Below are 20,956 nucleotides of genomic sequence, written 5' to 3'. Positions count from 1 at the left end.
GTCGAACAAAACAAAAAACAGAAACAAATTGTTTCTTGATTGCAATACGAACCTGTAGCTTTTAAAACAAAGGCCGATAATTGCCACTGTATGTACGAGACGCTCGCTGGATTTACGAGGTCCAACGTAACCAATCAATGGCAACACCCAATACTGAACACTGACCTCATGTAATTACTTAATAGTGATGGGTATTTAATACATGTCCTTTATTTGCGGAAGTCTCCATAATTCTTAAAAAAATAGTCAAACACAAAATTACCATTTTTCTTTTCCATCGATACTGGAGTGTATCCTTTGGATGCCACATTTCACTATTACGATCGAGTCGTTCTCATTGGTTTTGCCAGTAGAACAGTAGAACAGTCTATTATGGAGAATATATGGAGGATTATAAGAGGATAGCCGGCCGAAGTGGCCGTGCGGTTAAAGGCGCTGCAGTCTGGAACCGCAAGACCACTACGGTCGCAGGTTCGAATCCTGCCTCGGGCATGGATGTTTGTGATGTCCTTTGGTTAGTTAGGTTTAACTAGTTCTAAGTTCTAGGGGACTAATGACCTCAGCAGTTGAGTCCCATAGTGCTCAGAGCCATTAGAACCATAAGAGGATACACTTAAAGCTGTTATGCTTATGTGCGAAATTACTAAATTATCTGAAGATGTTGGTTACAGGTAACCAGTCAAAGTTTGGCAAACTGGTTGGTTAAGTTACAAGGAGTCCAAAGTCAGCTAACTAAAACGCACAGTAATGGCTTAGTCGGACAAAACCGCACTGCTAGACACGCCCAACACGTTCAGTTGATTACCGGACAAAGTGGGTCGCTCTCGTTGCTGAGCGTGTGTCGTTTCACCACCGTATCTGCACGACGGTGAAGCTCCGACCTGTGCTCGTCTGGGGACTACTGCTCGCTTCGCCGTCCTGTGGCTCCCTATTATTTGGTTGTTTGGTTGTTTTTCCCCACCATGTAGAAGCGTGGACTCTAGCGGAACGGAATATCTTTTCACTAATCGCACTGAACTCACTAAATCGTGTTTACACGCAACGCTACCGTAGGAGGTGCTGTCTGGAAAACTATCAAGGGCACGTTTAACAATCACATTCATACAGTAATTGTACACTTGTAGCTGTTTGCGTAAGAGTACTACGCAGTTTGAGTCCAGCATAAACTGGTCTGAACTCTGAGTCACCTGAGTAAAGAGCAATAACAGGTGTTTATGGAGGCGACTCTGTGACGCCATTGAAAAAGTGTATCACGTTTCAGCAGTGGTACATTATGGATGTGGACAAAGAAAAGTTTTTGTGGTCTTATGAGAAACGGTGTTGGTTTTGATTTGCCATTTTGCTACGTCGTGACAAGCTTTTAAGTCTGGCGTCCCGTCATCACGCAATAGTGTTCCATCCCTCTGGAACACTCGTCTTTGATAGCGCCGAAAATAAGGTTTCCGGGATTCAAGTGTTCACATCCTTTAAAATATTGTCAGCTTTATAATTTTACTATGTTTTGTCAACTGAATGTTGAGTTTTGGGTTTTATGATTGTAATAAGTCTGGAAATTCGCGAAATTACTTTAACAGTTAAAGGATCACTAAATGCTAATGTGGAAATCATGTTAACAATTTTTTTTAATATTATGGGACTTAACTGCTAAGGTCATCAGTCCCTAAGCTTACACACTACTTAACCTAAATTATTCTAAGGACACACACACACACACCCATGCCCGAGGGAGGACTCGAACCTCCGCCGCGACCAGCCGCACAGTGCATGACTGCAGCGCCTCAGACTGCTCGGCTAATCCCGCGCGGCTGTTAACCATTATCTCCAGTCAGTGTCTCTAATTATCGGCAAAAAATTTCTATCATAACTGCAAAGAGAAGTCACAAGAGAATGCTCCTGTACTATTCCGTGGTAGTAGAGGCTACAGGTGTCTGAGTTGCCTGTAAATCCCGTGTACCAGTTTTGCTGTGCGGCGGTGTGTGCTCTTGCTAATACCAGGGTTTATTGTATTTAGGTGGTAGTAGTTTTAGGAATGTGTTCTTCACCAATTCAAGTGCATGGTGAACATATTACGCAATAACAATAGCTGGCGACATGACCCTAACGTCCGAAAGTAACGAAGACTGGTTGAATGGAATGAAAAGTCTCGTTGGATTATATACACTCCTGGAAATGGAAAAAAGAACACATTGACACCGGTGTGTCAGACCCACCATACTTGCTCCGGACACTGCGAGAGGGCTGTACAAGCAATGATCACAAGCACGGCACAGCGGACACACCAGGAACCGCGGTGTTGGCCGTCGAATGGCGCTAGCTGCGCAGCATTTGTGCACCGCCGCCGTCAGTGTCAGCCAGTTTGCCGTGGCATACGGAGCTCCATCGCAGTCTTTAACACTGGTAGCATGCCGCGACAGCGTGGACGTGAACCGTATGTGCAGTTGACGGACTTTGAGCGAGGGCGTATAGTGGGCATGCGGGAGGCCGGGTGGACGTACCGCCGAATTGCTCAACACGTGGTGCGTGAGGTCTCCACAGTACATCGATGTTGTCGCCAGTGGTCGGCGGAAGGTGCACGTGCCCGTCGACCTGGGACCGGACCGCAGCGATGCACGGATGCACGCCAAGACCGTAGGATCCTACGCAGTGCCGTAGGGGACCGCACCGCCACTTCCCAGCAAATTAGGGACACTGTTGCTCCTGGGGTATCGGCGAGAACCATTCGCAACCGTCTCCATGAAGCTGGGCTACGGTCCCGCACACCGTTAGGCCGTCTTCCGCTCACGCCCCAACATCGTGCAGCCCGCCTCCAGTGGTGTCGCGACAGGCGTGAATGGAGACGTGTCGTCTTCAGCGATGAGAGTCGCTTCTGCCTTGGTGCCAATGATGGTCGTATGCGTGTTTGGCGCCGTGCAGGTGAGCGCCACAATCAGGACTGCATACGACCGAGGCACACAGGGCCAACACCCGGCATCATGGTGTGGGGAGCGATCTCCTACACTGGCCGTACACCACTGGTGATCGTCGAGGGGACACTGAATAGTGCACGGTACATCCAAACCGTCATCGAACCCATCGTTCTACCATTCCTAGACCGGCAAGGGAACTTGCTGTTCCAACAGGACAATGCACGTCCGCATGTATCCCGTGCCACCCAACGTGCTCTACCCTGGCCAGCAAGATCTCCGGATCTGTCCCCCATTGAGCATGTTTGGGACTGGATGAAGCGTCGTCTCACGCGGTCTGCACGTCCAGCACGAACGCTGGTCCAACTGAGGCGCCAGGTGGAAATGGCATGGCAAGCCGTTCCACAGCACTACATCCAGCATCTCTACGATCGTCTCCATGGGAGAATAGCAGCCTGCATTGCTGCGAAAGGTGGATATACACTGTACTAGTGCCGACATTGTGCATGCTCTGTTGCCTGTGTCTATGTGCCTGTGATTCTGTCAGTGTGATCATGTGATGTATCTGACCCCAGGAATGTGTCAATAAAGTTTCCCCTTCCTGGGACAATGAATTCACGGTGTTCTTATTTCACTTTCCAGGAGTGTATATGGAGAAAACAGTAACCAAAGATTAATTAAAGTGTTTTTTTGTTGTTTTTGTATGTCTTCATTCCCAGCTTGTTACGATAGTTCATCCTTCTCAGACAAACGTCGCATTAGCCTGGGTGAGGGGGGAGAGGGAGACCCTATTGGGAATACACATGTTGCGGGGTCGGGGGGGGGGGGGGGGGAGGGCGATTCCCAGGTCTCGTATTGGCTTGATGACAAAGGGAAACTTACAGGGAGAAGAATGTCATTTACGTATATACAAACAAGGATTTTAATTGATTCAGTTGTAATTTGTTCGTGAAGAACAGTATGTACTGCAAGCTAAGCGAAACACTTTCTTGCCTTGTTTCACAGAACTTTATTTTCGCAAGACCTAGATTTTAGGTTCAAAACCCATTTCCCAGTACACCACTGATTCCAAAGACGACACAGAAAGAAAAATGATTATATGTTAAGTCCTTTAATCTATGGCTTGTCGAATTAAGCTATAATATCGTCCGAGCTGACTACATTAATTATGAAAAGTTGCATCACTATTCCACAAATTCGTAAGGTTCATTACAGAACATTAAATACACACTGCACCCACCATGTAAGTTATGTAAATGGGCATTGCTATAATTATATATTTATCACAATCACTCCAACGTAGAAGTTACACTATGCGATCTAAGGTATCCGGACAGCTGGCTGAAATGACTTACAAGTTCGTGGCGCCCTATATCGGTAATGCTGGAATTCAGTATGGTATTGGCCCACCCTTAGCCTGATGACAGCTTCCACTCTCTGAGGCATACGTTCAGTCATGTGGTGGAAGGTGTCTTGGGGAATGGCAGCCCATTCTTTACGGAGTGCTGCACTGAGGAGAGGTATCGATGTCGGTCGGTGAGGCCTGACACGAAGTCGGCGTTCCAAAACATCCCAAAGTTGTTCTATAGGATTCAGATCAGGACTCTGTGCAGGCCGGTCCATTACAGGGATATTTTTGTCGTGTAACCACTCCGCCACAAACCTTGCATTATGAACAGGTGCTCGATCGTGTTGAAAGATGCAATCGCAATCCCCGAATTGCTCTTCAACAGTGGGAAGCAAGAAGGTGCTTAAAACACCAATGTAGGCCTGTGATGTGATTGTGCCACGAAACTCAAAAAGGGGCGTAAGCCCCATCCATGAAAAACACGACCACACCATAACATCACCGCCTCCGAATTTTACTGTTGGCACTACACACGTTGGCAGATGACGTTCACTGGGCACTCGTCATACCCACACCCTGCCACCGGATCGTCACACTGTGTACCGTGATTCGTCACTCCACACAGCGTTTTTCAACTGTTCAATGTTTACGCTCCTTACACCGGGCGAGGCGTCGTTTGGCATTTACTGGCGTGGTATGTGGCTTATGAGCAGCCGCTCGACCATGAAATCCAAGTTTTCTCACCTCTCGCCTAACTGTCATTGTACTTTCAGTGGATCCCGATGCAGTTTGGAATTCCTGTGAGATGGTCTGGATAGATGTCTGCCTATTAAACGTTACGATCCTCAACTGTCAGTGGTCTCTGTCAGTCAACAGACGAGGTCGGCCTGTACGCTTTTGTGCTGTACGTGTCCCTTCACGTTTTCACTTCACTATGACATTGGAAACAGTAGACCTAGGGACGTTTAGGAGTGTGGAAGTCTCACGTACAGAAGTATGACACAAGTGACATCCAATCACCTGACCGCGTTCGAAGTCCTGAGTTCCGCTGAGCGCCCTATTATGCTCTCTCACGATGTCTGATGACTACTGAGGTCACAGATATGGAGTACCTGGCAGTAGGTCGAAGCGCAGTGCACCTAATATGAAAAACGTTTGTTTTTGGGGGTGTCCGGATACTTTTGATCACATAGGTTAGAACATCATCTAACACTTGATTTGAATCTTGTTCAGTAGTATATGTGGTGATACATCCATCTGTTTTTTAATTTCTAATATGGGGTAGTGCAGATTAATTGCCCTATCTGTTTTAAATATCAGGACTGACACGCTTCCCAAATGATGTTATAAATTTCACATTTCATGGTGGGTGGTTGCTTTGAACTGCCAAAATATCTACCTTATATTTGTGGAACGTAGAAAACACAGAAAAATTGTTTGCCATCAAAATGTTACTTATCCTATTAGAAATTTTACGTATTAATAACCAACTGTACCATTTCGTTTTTGGACTGTATATTGTGACAGTAGGGATCTAGCTTGCTTCTTCAGATCTTTACTGAGAATTCTATCATTAATGTTGAATTTAAATCCATTATTTGTATCTATTGTTTTTAATTTATGAGTTGACGGTTATTGTTTTCTTAGAAAATTGGTAGGGAAAGAACACGGTGGGTTGAGTGCATGTTTGTAGGCACTTGGGTGTAAGAGAAAAGCTGGTGTGAAAATCTCAGTACAGGAATCTTTTCGCTAAAGTTTCACTTTATGTTTACAATTTTGTATCTCTAAGCTGGTGTTGAAGAAATTGATGGTGGAACCTTCTAACTCCATATTGACCTCTATGTTAGTACGCCACTGGTTCTAATTTTCAACCAGTTTCTATAGTTGTTTAGTGGAAGCTTTCCCCATATCGAAAAATATCGTAAAATACTCTACATGTGTTGGTAATGGTTTGCTCTTAAGCAGGTCAGCGTCCAACTTGTCCATCGTCATTTTTGGTAGCATCGGGGATAAAGGTGACCCCACTGAGGGAGACCATATGATAGCTTGTAATAGTTCCCTCGAAAGCAGAAATAACTTTGATTTGGCAACAATCTGCCCTACAAAGTAAGAACAGTTATTCTTCTATGTTAATATTGTGATTATACAATGATAGCGACAAAATTTCTGTACAAACGTCCGCAGAATTGCTTCATCATAGGTTGAATACGTTAAAAGAGACAAATGTGGCATTTATTGGAACCTTAAAATCTTTTAACTTGTTTCCTAAATCTAAATTGTTCTTAACGCTATGTTTCACTATGAAGTGCAGTAATTTATTCATGACAGTATTTATCCTTCTTGCAATATTGTGCGCTGGTGGCTGTATTGCAGTTACTACTGGTAAAATTGGAATTCTAGATTGCGGAGTCTCCGTAAGCCATGTAATTGGGGAGCCCTTGGAGTCGTGTAGAGAAAACACTATCATATTCTGAGGCTAAAAACAGAAGCACTTACTTATTAATTGCTTCTTATAATTGTTGATGGATTAGTGGTGTTATTGTTGAAGACTATGTAGTGTAACTGTTGATGGCTAAATGGTATACACACACGGAAGGCCGGATAAAAATAGAAAGAAAGCTGCCTTGTGGATGACTTCAATCAGGATGAAGGACACCTGCAACAATAACTGAACAAGAAAATAATTTGAGGAAAATAGTAAAACTTGACCAACAATTAAAAGAATTTCAAAATTAGTTGAAAGTTACTACGAAGACTACTGTGAAGTACAATCCTTGTAGGAATTATTGCCCTGTGTGCACTATGATTAGTTTGATTATGTTCTAGTGATTCTTAGCGTTATGTAGGAGGCTGTGCTACATTCCTATATTCCTCACTTTGATTGTGCAAACTTCTCCAGTAGGATTTGTCAGGATAGCTGGTGTCTTTCTTGAAGCATCTGCTGCTCAGGTTTTGCAGCCTCTCTGTGACACTCTCCCATGGATCAAATAAACCTATGCCATACGTGCTGCCCTCCTTTGTAGACGTTCAATATCCTTTGTCAGTCTTATCACATAGCTGAGCAGTATTCCAGGATAGATCTTACGAGTGTTTAGAAAGCATTTTCGCATTATGCTACCAGTGAACTGAAGCCTTATGAACAAGCCTTACCTACGAATGAATCTATGTGTATCATGCCACTTCATATCCCTACAAGATGCTGCACGCGGATGTTTCTGAGAGTTGACTAATTCTAATAGTGACTTAGTAAAGCTGTAGTTGTAAGGCGATTCGGTTTTCCCTGTTCTGAAATGCAGAACTTTACACTTACCATTTTAAGCAAGTTGCCAGTCTTTGGACAACTTTGAAATCTTACCAAAGTGTGACTGAGTATCGGCAAAGCTTTATTTCATGCAGCGCTTCGGTGCAGATAGCTTGTAATATTGGTAACTTTTGCCTCACAAACATTGGTATACGCTCAATAGTAAGTAAATGCCTGATGTCCTGAAGTTATCAAACAATTGTAATGTAAAAGAAATGAAGCGTCGCATAGCAGCGACAGAATCTATTATTCTTTATCTTTGCCGGTCCTGCGTGTCGGCTGTAAATGTCTATGTACACGTATCGATTAATGATATAAAAAGAATTCTGTTGTGTCAAGACAAATGATGTCTTGAGCGCTTCACCTTTTACTGTTTCTATTCCTTTAAAGGCGGACGCAGGCTTGCTGCGTTCCGGAATCTGTGTTTTATAGTTTGTGGAAAATATTCTGTAAATGTGCTAATTGTCTTCTGAATCAGAGAACATATATGTGTATGTAAATAATTACGATCAGGCACCATCAAGAGGAGATTAATCAAGTATTGCATGTTAGGCGCAATGCTTTTGTTAGTACGCACCAGCTATTGTAACTGTACTATAAAAAGGTACGTAGCATTAAAAAACGTGTGTTGTATATGAAGTGTGCTTATTTAGACAAATTATCCCTAAGTATCTCCATCTCCTCATTACTTGAATGTTAATCATTTTGTATCAGTTTATCTCCAGAACTTACGATAAAGCAGATGGGCCGAACTCAGCATTGAGGCAGGAGGAACATTATTGGTTTTCTATCATTTCTGAATCAATCCTTTTTAATTGTGTAGTGCTGTTTTTCTTTTAAAATCAGTAAATCTTTTGGTCCCGTAGTGTCAATCCGGGTGTGACTGCATCGCGGTCATGAAAACGCGCGGAAACGATAATGTTGCTCCCTACCAATCTCAAATAAATTAATCTGCTGCTCTATGTCCAAAGAATGTCAGGTATTTAAAAAATATTTATCAGGTTAAATAATCATTACAGTGACTTGTTACTGTAAGACAATACAGTCAATCTCTGATTCTGTTGCCAAGTTACACACAAAATTTCATTATATCTTCAACACTAAATTTTTTGTAACACCACAAACTGAATCACTTGCAAGTGTTTGTGGTCAGTGTTAATGTTGTCTGGCAAGTCGTTAATGTACAACATGAACACCAAAGCCCCAAACACATTTTTCTAGAACATGGCTGAAGTTACTTCTACAACTGTTGATCGCTCTCCATGAATGATAACACACTGCACACTGTCTACCAAGAAATCCTCAGTGCTGTCACAAATATCGCTTTGGTGTGCCACATGTTAGTACTCTTCTTCTGAAGTTCAAGGTTTAGGCACTTGTGCCTGTTCCGTCCGCCTCTGCACTAATTATCTCCAAGTGATGTTTGCATAAAGTTTTATTTACTTGAGTCTTTTCATTAATATTATATACATCTAGTTCATTTATAATACCTTCATCTCTTATGTTATCTCTTATATGATCTTCTCTGGTAACACCTCTTGTTTTGCTAACATATGTCATTTCTGCTTAGTTTACTTTTATCGCGTTTTTACTGAGTCATGACTCCCTTCCATATAGCAGTACACGTGTAGCCTTGTTTTATAAAATTCCGTCCGTATTTTGTTATAGAATGTTTCGTTTATCATTCCACATATTCATTGATATTTGTTAATCTTATTTTCACGTCCTTGTCCATGTTCAAATGGCTCTGAGCACTATGGGACTCAACTGCTGTGGTCATAAGTCCCCTAAAACTTAGAACTACTTAAACCTAACTAACCTAAGGACAGCACATAACACCCAGCCATCACGAGGCAGAGAAAATCCCAGACCCCGCCGGGAATCGAACCCGGGAACCCGGGCGTGGGAAGCGAGTACGCTACCGCACGACCACGAGATGCGGGCCCTTGTCCTTGTGCTAGCTTATGTCGCATCCTAAGCAGTTAAATAGAGTAGCACCTCAACCCCTTGGTGAGGAGGTTCCTGTGTCTCAGTGATCCACTGATGTAGCGGCGCTCCTGGATGGGCCTTCCATTCCAGACTGATTTGCTGGTGAGAGACCAGAGAGAGAGAGAGAGAGTAATCCGCCTAGGGGGCAACCTTATGCAAGCATGTGGCTGGAAACCGTACAGGCCCTTAGTCATGTCTCATATTGCTTCCACTTACTTGTGTCAGCTTCTGTTTTCTTTCCTATCTGCCTTGTTGGCCATCTCTCGCTTTTTCGACCCGACGATATTAGGCTGCGTGTCTCTTGGGTGTCTTCCATTTTCACTCTCCATTAAAGAAGATCTCAACGGGTCAGACGGCGGAAGAGGATGTTACACATCATTCCAACGGTAGAAGAGGCGGGGCGGAAGAAATCGCTTCACGGCAAGCAGAGCCCGGAGCCTGGGAGTGGTGGTCTGGTAGGAATGATAATTCGAAATATTACTCAGTGACTTGGAAGCTGTAAGGTGGTCGTCGCACGGCAAGCTTAACGTGGACGGCGCTCGTGATGTGGCCGGGGAATTTTATACGCATTGGCTCTCTTCACAATTCACAGGCTTGGCAGAAAAAGGATGGATCACAAAGACAACCTAGGCTCTGTGACTGTACACTCTAAGATAAAAATAGACAAAGGTACAACAGAAATAAAATGGCCGAATGGGACAGAAATCGGTAGATGGTGATGTACATGTGCAGGCAAAAAAATGATGAAAGTTTTAGCAAAATTGGATGATTTATACAAGAGAAACAGCTTCAAGTGCAAATCTTGCCCTTATGCAAGTAGTTATTTGGCTTGGCATTCATTGAGAGAGTTGATCATTATCCTCCTGAGAGATATCGTAACGAATTCTGTCCAACTGTCGCGTTAGATGGTCAAAATCCCGAGCTGGTTGGAGGGCGCTGCCCATAATGCTCCAAATGTTCTCTATTGGAGAGACATCTGGTGACCTCGTTTGCCAGCGCAGGGGTTGGGGCAAGCACGAAGACATGCGTTGTATGCGGGTCGGAATTATTTTGCTGAAAGGTAAGTGTAGAATGGCTTGCAATGAAGGGAAAGAACGGAGAGCAGAAATTCATGGTCGTATCGCTGTGCTGACAGGATGACGACCAAAGGAGACCTGCTCTGAAGAGAAATGTCACCCCAGACCATCAGCCCTGGTTGTTGAGCCGTCAGACTGGTATCCCACCACTGTCTGGCGCACCTCCATTCGTTGGTCATCGGGGCTCAGTTCGAAGCGGGACTCATCACTGGAAAAATTATACTCCAGTATACGAGATTCCAGGCCTCATGTGCCGATACCACTGCAGACGGGCTTGTTGGTGTACAAAGGTCAATGACAGTCGGCGCAAGCGGCGCCGTGAGGTCAGTCCCCCTTTTGTGAGCCGCCTGCTATTGGTCCTTGTGGACGCTGAAGCACCAGCAACACGTCGGATCGATGACAGTGAGGAACCCGGTGCTGTGAGTGCCTCTCTGGCGACTGCTCGGTCCTCACGTTCTGTCGCCTCTCGCTTCCCTCTTGACGCTGTGTTCTGCCATCCTTCACTCACTCCTGCCAACATCGTCGAGTAGTGCCGACCCTCCTATACAGATGTCAAGCGGTTCGTCGATTACTCCAGCCGGGTTCTTTGATCCCAACTATACATCCTCTCTGAAATGCTGACATCTGCGTATACTGTTCATGTACCTGTCTGTGGGTGTAAAAGTAGACTGCCTCCAAGTGGTACACCCCGGGCAATGCCGAAAGGTAGCTAAAAGTCTACTACTATCGTGGCGCTGCACTATGAGTGTGAACTCATCTGGCGGCCTAAGAGTGCAAATGGAAGCAAACAATAAAGTGAATGGGTCTTCTCAAAACCCAATGACAGAGACCTCGGCCCATCAGTCCGAGTACTGCAAATTAACATAGAAGGTATAAGTAAGACTAAATGTGATATCCTCTCAAGACTAGCACGGGATAACAATATACATGTCATACTGGTCCAAGAAACACATGTAAACCACGAGGCAGATCTCATGAAAAGAGGTCTCATAAGTGGATACACCGTTGCTGGAGCTATTCACCATGAAAACTATGGATCTGCTACATACGTGCGTATGTGACGTTGATAACTGGGCTCCAGTAAAAATAACTTCTTCGGATAGCATACTTTTACGAGGGCAGTTCAATAAGTAATGCAACACATTTTTTTTCTGAAACAGGGGTTGTTTTATTCAGCATTGAAATACACCAGGTTATTCCCCAATCTTTTAGCTACACAACACTATTTTTCAACGTAATCTCCATTCAATGCAACGGCCTTACGCCACTTTGAAATGAGGGCCTGTATGCCTGCACGGTACCATTCCACTGGTCGATGTCGGAGCCAACGTCGTACTGCATCAATAACTTCTTCATCATCCGCGTAGTGCGTCCCACGGATTGCGTCCTTCATTGGGCCAAACATATGGAAATCCGACGGTGCGAGATCGGGGCTGTAGGGTGCATGAGGAAGAACAGTCCACTGAAGTTTTGTGAGCTCCTCTCGGGTGCGAAGACTTGTGTGAGGTCTTGCGTTGTCATGAAGAAGGAGAAGTTCGTTCTGATTTTTGTGCCTACGAACACGCTGAAGTCGTTTCTTCAATGTCTGAAGAGTAGCACAATACACTTCAGAGTTGATCGTTTGACCATGGGGAAGGACATCGAACAGAATAACCCCTTCAGCGTCCCAGAAGACTGTAACCATGGCTTTACCGGCTGAGGGTATGGCTTTAAACTTTTTCTTGGTAGGGGAGTGGGTGTGGCGCCACTGCATTGATTGCCGTTTTGTTTCAGGTTCGAAGTGATGAACCCATGTTTCATCGCCTGTAACAATCTTTGACAAGAAATTGTCACCCTCAGCCACATGACGAGCAAGCAATTCCGCACAGATGGTTCTCCTTTGCTCTTTATGGTGTTCGGTTAGAGAACGAGGGACCCAGCGGGAACAAACCTTTGAATATCCCAACTGGTGAACAATTGTGACAGCACTACCAACAGAGATGTCAAGTTGAGCACTGAGTTGTTTGATGGTGATCCGTCGATCATCTCGAACGAGTGTGTTCGCACGCTCCGCCATTGCAGGAGTCACAGCTGTGCACGGCCGGCCCGCACGCGGGAGATCAGACAGTCTTGCTTGACCTTGCGGCGATGATGACACACGCTTTGCCCAACGACTCACCGTGCTTTTGTCCACTGCCAGATCACCGAAGACATTCTGCAAGCGCCTATGAATATCTGAGATGACCTCGTTTTCCGCCAAAAGAAACTCGATCACTGCCCGTTGTTTGCAACGCACATCCGTTACAGACGCCATTTTAACAGCTCCGTACAGGGCTGCCACCTGTCGGAAGTCAATGAAACTATACGAGACGAAGCGGGAATGTTTGAAAATATTCCACAAGAAATTTCCGGTTTTTTCAACCAAAATTGGCCGAGAAAAAAAAAGTGTTGCATTACTTATTGAACTGCCCTCGTAATAGAAACACTAGTAAGTAACCTCACAATAGTCAATGTATATAAGCCTCCTAACATCCAATGATCAAAAGAAGCACTCCCTGAAACAAAATACCCTACCCTCTTAATGGGCGATTTCAATAGCCACCACAGTTTATGGGGCTATAGTGAAAACGATGATAATGGTCAAGCCCTACTTGAGTGGGCAGATAATGAAGACCTGCAACTAATATATGATGCTAAAGAGAGACACACCTTCTGGTCAGCTAGATGGCAACGCGGTTTCAACCCAGATCTGTGCTTTGTTAGTAGAGACCACAAGGGTAAAGGTTACCCATCAAGCAGGAAAGTAATAACTAACTTCCCGCACAGCCAGCATAGACCTGTCATTGTCAAAATTGGAATACAAGTCCCTCTTATAAAATCTGCTCCAAAACCAAGATGGAATTTTGAAAAGGCTGATTGGGAGTCATAGGCAAAACGTGCCGATGCCACTGTACGGTGGATAAAGCCTATCATTAACAACTATGAACGATTTAGTAAAGCTCTTATCGCATCAGCTAAGAAAACTATACCACGCGGTTTCAGGAAAGAATATACACCTGCCTGGAATGAAACAACTGAGCGCCTCTATAACGAGTTCAAAGAATCGGGAGACAGGGAAGTGGCAGAGGAACTTATCGAGTCACTTGACAGCGCCCGAAGAGAAAAGTGGAAAAAAAAACCATGGAAGATATAGACTTTAGAAAGTCCAGTCGAAAAGCGTGGGTCCTACTCAGGAAGCTAGGATCTGGTGCATACAATCCCGGCCGTGCGGTTCTGGAGCTGCAGTCCGGAACCGCGGGACTGCTACGGTCGCAGGTTCGAATCCTGCCTCGGGCATGGGTGTGTGTGATGTCCTTAGGTTAGTTAGGTTTAAGTAGTTCTAAGTTATAGGTGACTTATGACCTAAGATGTTGAGTCCCATAGTGCTCAGAGCCATTTGAACAATTTCAACCATACAATCCCTGTGAAAGAGCAAAAATCACTCCCAATGCAATTGCAGGCCGTATAGCCAATATGTCCAGGGCACCTCTTGACAAAGAAACCGCCAGAAACATTAAGAAACTAATTAAAACACGGTGGAGACAAGCTACTGAAAGATCACATCCTGCAGCACCTTTCACAGTGGAAGAACTGAAAAGGGCTATCTGGAACATCAAAACTAGGAAGGCAGCTGGACCAGATGAGTTATACCCAGAATTTATTAAGTAGAGTGGTAAAAATGTTATCAACTGGCTCGTGAACTTCTATAATAACATCCTTGAAGAAGGCCGAGTGCCTAAGATAGTCAAAAGATCTAAAGTATTGCCAATATTAAAACCTGGGAAAACACCAGACAAGCCTGAACATTTTAGACCAATCTCTCTCCTGAGCACCTGCTTCAAACTCTTGGACAGACTCTTGTATAATCGTATTGGGACGACTTTGAATGAAAGAATCCCCATCGAGCAGGCTGGTTTTCGACCACAACGTAACTGTTGAAACCAAGTTCTGGCTTTAACAACACATATCGAGAAAGGTTATGAACGGAAACTTAAAACAGCTGTTGCATTTGTAGATTTAACCGCTGCATACGACACAGTGTGGAGGCTTGGTCTTCTTAACAAGATACTTGAGATTATCCCTTGCCAGACCTTGTACAAAGTACTAAGTGATATGCTCAGCAATAGAACCCTTGAAGTTCATCTAGAAGGAAAGAAGAGTCGAACCATTGTTTCAAACAACGGCTTACCACAAGGTTCTGTATTGGCACCATTACTTCTCAATGTGTACATAAGCGACATACCAACTACAAATACACGGCGGTTCTGTTATGCAGATGACATGGCCCTGGCTGTGCAACATGAAAGTTTTGAACAGTGTGAAAACTCCCTTAACCAAGACCTCGGAGTAATGGGTAAATATTTCAGATCTTGGAGACTAATTCCTAACCCAATAAAGTCAGAAGTTACAGTGTTTCATTTAAACAACCAACAGGCAACCCGATCCCTTGACGTTACCTTTGCTGGTAGAAAGTTAAAGCATAACCCAAACCCAAAATATCTTGGTATTAAATTCTATAGATCGCTTACATTCAAACCACACCTAATAGATACTGCTGCTAAGATACGTTCAAGAAATAATATTATTCAAAAGCTCGCCAATACTAGATGGGGAGCTGATGTACATACTGTGCAGCCTTCCCTGCAGCTGTCGAGTGGATGGAAAACCTAGACATAGAACTTTAAAGAGACTCTATAGATTCCATATATATGATTGCTGAATGACCTTACAGCAACAATTTCTATATGATAATTTTATCTTACCTATGACAAGATACCTTATTGTAACAACCTGTGTATGCCTACTTTATCCTTAATTGAATGTCCATAAGACGAGACATTATTTATGTGTTATAATGTATGTTGATTTTATCTTTATCTGTCTGTATGTATTTAAACATGAAACCATTTGTACTTGAAAACCACATACACTAAATAAATAACCTGTCTGCGAGGCATAGTTACTGTCGAACTGAGTACACGGAATAAAATTCGCAAAGACTTTACGCCCTTGGTATCGACATGTTCCTAGTCAGCTGTGCGGTGAAATTGCGCTACAGCGTTTAGCGGAACATCCTCCTTTAGCATTACTTTTACTCAACAGTAGTTATCGATACCAGTATTATTTTTCTAATTTTGGACACGCCAATATTATCTTAGTTGCTTTTCTGAAAACTTTCATATAATTTTATACACAGGGTGTTATATTTCAAGCTAAAAATTTATGAAAAGGAGTTGCTTTATAAAATATTTTAGTTTCGATGATAAAATCCGTAAATACTAGTACCAAATGTAAACCTAAAATTATCTTTTTAGAAACATTTGAAGTCATGAATTATATCCACACTTAAAATTTCTATTATTAATTACCCTATCCTGTAATGTTTACTGTGTTCATTTCTGGATTTATTTATGAAATAATAATCGAAATTAATAATTTCTTGATTTATTTATGAAATAATAATCGAAATTAATAATGTAACGAAAACTAGTATAGGATTCATTTGTTGAGAAAAATTGTAGACCCTTTGGAATATTTTTATTTTCGCAGAGTGTGGGAGTCGTAAGCTCGTCTCTGATGTGATAGGACGTATTTTTGTGTAGTAAGTGCGAACAATGTAATTTCGGCTTTGTTAATGCGAAAAATCTACTGTATGGTAGAGAAAATCAGTGAAAAATATATTTACGTACAAAAATTCTACAACAAAAAATTGTTCAAATGGCTCTGAGCACTATGGGACTTAACATCTGAGGTCATCAGTCCCCTAGAACTTAGAACTACTTAAACCTAACTAACCTAAGGACATCACACACATCCATGCCCGAGGCAGGATTCGAGCCTGCGACCGTAGCAGTCACGCGGTTCCGGACTGAAGCGCCTAGAACCGCTCGGCGACACCGGCCGGCGATTCTGCAACAAGTCTTCCAATTTATTTAGTTCAAAGCGACCTTGAGGACCTGATGTTAGATTTTCAGCTTCAAGAATCAGGCCCCTAGACAAGGAGAACTGCAGCCATCTCAGCATGACAAGGTACGTAAGAAAACCTGAAAATTTATTGTAATCTTCGCTCCTCTCAAACCTCTATAAAAGACCTTGCTTATTAATTATCTGGACTGGGCCTTGTTTAATGTGGACAGCGGAGGGAAAAAGAAGGAGGGGGGGGGGGAGGGAAGGAGATTTCAAGTGCCACAAATTCACCCATCGGCAGGTGAAGTTCACAGTTTTGCGTTTTACTTCGATATCTGTGTGAACATCTATTTTTGAGTAATTTGCGTAACACCTTCGTCGTGTGTTTCCTATTTTTTTTCTTAGAGTGTATTGTCATGAATAAGGCTTGGCGTGGGAATGCGTCAGACGTTTTCCGGCAGTCAAGAAATACTGAAAGTACTTGAAGGGCCTGATCAGTGGCTTTCAGGATGTCACGCGAGAAAAGCAAGACCGGAGTCTCCAAAACTTTCCCCAAGTGAAATTCCCTGATGTTTCTCTGGTTTACAGACACGTCTTAGCATTTTTCCCTGCCAAATTTTGAGATCTCAAGGGTAACTTGAGACGTAAGTTGACAATCTGTCTTTGCAGCTACGGTAGAAGAAACAAAAGTTCAAACGAGGGAATATTTTTAAAAATTTGCAAGCAGATGGCGTTTCCTGATGTGATCAAAAATCTTAAGCAGAAACATCAACGTCTTTGGTAATGAACCGTTTTTAGATGGAGAAAGCAAGCCAAATGGTATGTCTGTTTCATTAAGACCACTGATGTTATTTTATTTCAATAAAACGAAACACTTTTGGTGACAAAAATAGATTTTTGCTACGAGTCGGAAGACGGATTTAAAATACCTTCACTGATTTCGAAAGAAACCTCAGAAAAACGTAGACCTCTTGAAAGAAGTGTATAAGGTGTGAAAGAATGGTGTAAACCAACACTGCTGGTTCAGCAATGTTCGCTATTGGCGGTTGTTACCCACTGTTTCTATCTATTATTTTACTGGTGTAGTGTGATTTTTCTTTAGAGAAATAAATGAGCACATAGCGTACAAACCGCCATAATTTTCTTCTGCTTATCGTCCATGCTCTATAGCATATAAACTACTTTTAAAGTGCCAGAATGTACTAGAACGAATAAAATGTCTACAAAACGCCACACCGTACAGCGTACTCGCGGTGAGACAGTCGCAGTTCCTGCACTCCATCACCCACGGCCTCTAGCTTGCTGAGGAGCACCACAGTCCTGGGTCCAAGGATAAACTACGAAAATCCGCTGCATTACGCCACACGCAAACAGACACATCCTGGGGGCAGATCAGTGAGACTACATCCGACGAGCAGAGCCTGCAAATTAGTGGGATCTGAATGGTTTCAGATCCATTACAGGCCCGATCCATCACAGACTACCCGCAGAAACGACCTGCGGTTTCGGCCCGTCATGGAAATCCACTCTTGTGGCCGGCTATTCACGAGCCACGGACAGCGTGTTGATGAAATGAGACCACGGTGATCAATCCGTGCAACAGGTAACTTGTTCAAATACTCTGTGAATCAATAATAATGAAGACAGGTAGCAACTCAACTTAAAGATGATTGCTGAGCCACAGACAGGCACGTAGAGAGAAGACATCACACTGTCGCAACTAAATTTTCAGCCATAGCCTTTGTCAGAAAACGAGAGCACACACACTTCCACACAATCACTCAGACACACCTCACGCACACATGGCCTCTGTCTCTGGCTGCTGTGTCTACAGTCTCTGAGCCTCAGTTCCACACGCCGCCCTGCTCTCGTCGGCAACTGCTGGGCTAGTGTCAAGAAGTGGTGGCAGCACTGGCTGCAATCTGAGGGGATACGTAGGAAGGGGAGAAGGAGTAGGAATGAGGCAGTAGGGGAGCAGAGCACGTACTCAGCTCACTCGGCCAGCGACGATGCATGACACCCCAGTAAACAAGTACTGACACAAAAACGAGAATTTGCCATTGCTTTTTTTCAAATTTCCCTGATATATCCCGGATTTTCCTGACGTTTTGAAATTCCTTGAATATTTCCTGATTTCCAGAACCTGTGGCAACCCAAATGAGTAACATTTTGGGAATAAATGCTGGTTGGTATGGAGGGGTTTATTCTGTTTGAGACGACTCATTACGTTGTAAGATCCTATAACAGACTGATGTCACAGCTCTCGGACAGTCATATCGTGGATCGCTCCTGCTACCCTTCTCGTAGACGGGTGTGATCTGTTTCTCGCAGTTGCAGGATACCGGCACGTGTTCACACAGCACTGCTCTGTATCACCTGAGTGGCTGCAGCACGGCGCACTTACCAGAGTCCAGCGAGACCTCGCTGAGCAGCATCCACTGGTCGGCGAAGCGCAGGTGCAGCCGCAGGAAGCGCGCCACGCGCTGCTGCAGCGAGATGCTGACGTTGACGGCCGGCTCGCCGGGCGGGGGGGCGACGCGCCGCGTCAGCGCCGCCTGGTAGTGCCGCCCGTCCAGGCTCAGGTACACCGACACCTCAGAGAACACCTGCACACAGCCACAAAGTGGCTCATACCTTGGAGAACACCTGCACAGGCACACAGTGGGCTCACACTTTGGAGAACACCTGCAAGGGTACACAGTGGGCTCACACCTTGGAGAACACCTGCAAGGGCACACAGCAAGCTCACACCTTGGAGAACACCTGCACAACCACACAGTGGTCTCAGGCTTTGGAAAACACCTGCACAGTCACACAGCCGGCTCACACCTTGGAGAACACCTGCACAGGCACACAGTGGGCTCACACTTTGGAGAACACCTGCAAGGGTACACAGTGGGCTCACACCTTGGAGAACACCTGCAAGGGCACACAGCAAGCTCACACCTTGGAGAACACCTGCACAACCACACAGTGGCCTCAGGCTTTGGAAAACACCTGCACAGTCACACAGCCGGCTCACACCTTGGAGAACACCTGCACAGGCACACAGTGGGCTCACACTTTGGAGAACACCTGCAAGGGTACACAGTGGGCTCACACCTTGGAGAACACCTGCAAGGGCACACAGCAAGCTCACACCTTGGAGAACACCTGCACAACCACACAGTGGCCTCAGGCTTTGGAGAACACCTGCACAGTCACACAGCCGGCTCACACCTTGGAGAACACCTGCACAGTCACACAGCTGGCTCACACCTTGGAGAACACCTGCAAGGGCACACAGTGGACTCCCACCTTGGAGAACACCTGCACAAGCACACAGTGGGCTCACACCTTGGAGAACACATGCATAGGCACACATTCGGCTCGCACCTCGGAGAACACCTGTACAGGCACACAGCCAGCTCACTGCAGTGGCGCCTCGTTTCGCACACAGAAAAATGGTCATCTCTTATTACGATGTGCTAAACAAAGCACCTTTTTCTACTGACTGTCTCGTTCCAAAATAGGCCACAAGCAGACTATGTATAGGGAAATGATATTTATGTACCTGAGCCTAGTACTTGTAGCAACATAGACATATTAAACACTGAGACACACATTGTTGGAGTTTGACAATAATATCTGCTCCGCATTTCTTTGTGAGCTGGCTTTCGTCTTTCTAGACCACCATCAGAGAACTTAAGACTAAACAACGTATTCACACCGCACAAGCAATAGTTCCTAGTTGTTCAAATACTGCTTTTTCCAAAGGTACATTGAAAGGAGTCTACTGGGGTACACTTGTATGTGGCACCCGAATATGTTAATAATACTAAGGTAAACTAAAATGAAATTATTATATTATGAACGATATATGTCTCTGATAGGATTTAAGAAGCTGACCGCTGACTGTGCAGGACAGCAGAACTGAAGATACTGCTTCTAGTCTATTTGTAGTGTTGCAGTAAGATAGCTCTTGGCGCACAGTAGTGGGTAGCTGTCTGTGAGCGAAAGAGGATGCAGTAGGCAGTTTTTGAAGTGTGCTCTGTGAAGCCACCAAGTGTTAGATTTTAATGTAGGAAGTACGAGTATATGCATTGTTTGAGATATGAATCTGGAAGCAGAAGTCTTCACGCAAGCAAGGTAAAGACGTCAAATATTTATGACCCTCGTTTCGCCAGCACATTAGTGTAGATGAGTTGTTGATAATTTGTAATTCTTGAGTAAACGCACAATGTACGGAAACTGATTTGATGTAAAGGCTAGTTAGATATTTCCCATTTGTAACGTGTCTAAGACTTGCTAACACAGGTATTTGTAGAATGAGATTTTCACTCCGCAGCGGAGTGTGCGCTGATATGAAACTTCCTGGCAGATTAAAACTGTGTGCCGGACCGAGACTCGAACTTGGGACCTTTGCCTTTCGCGG

At 44.3% G+C, this 20,956-nt stretch overlaps 1 protein-coding gene across 1 annotated transcript in view; it reads right to left on the bottom strand.

Annotated features, from left to right (window-relative positions):
• LOC126260790 (epithelial discoidin domain-containing receptor 1-like) overlaps positions 1-20,956 on the bottom strand; it is a 327,821-nt gene that overhangs the window by 98,607 nt on the left and 208,258 nt on the right. Inside the window, exon 7 of the mRNA XM_049958126.1 lies at positions 18,947-19,148. Coding sequence (XP_049814083.1) covers positions 18,947-19,148 — 202 coding nt within the window. The remainder of the gene's footprint in view (positions 1-18,946; positions 19,149-20,956) is intronic.

Source organism: Schistocerca nitens, chromosome 5 (genome assembly GCF_023898315.1).
Source record: "Schistocerca nitens isolate TAMUIC-IGC-003100 chromosome 5, iqSchNite1.1, whole genome shotgun sequence".
In the NCBI taxonomy this organism is placed as follows: domain Eukaryota; kingdom Metazoa; phylum Arthropoda; class Insecta; order Orthoptera; family Acrididae; genus Schistocerca; species Schistocerca nitens.
This window is presented reverse-complemented; position numbering and strand designations above follow the sequence as displayed.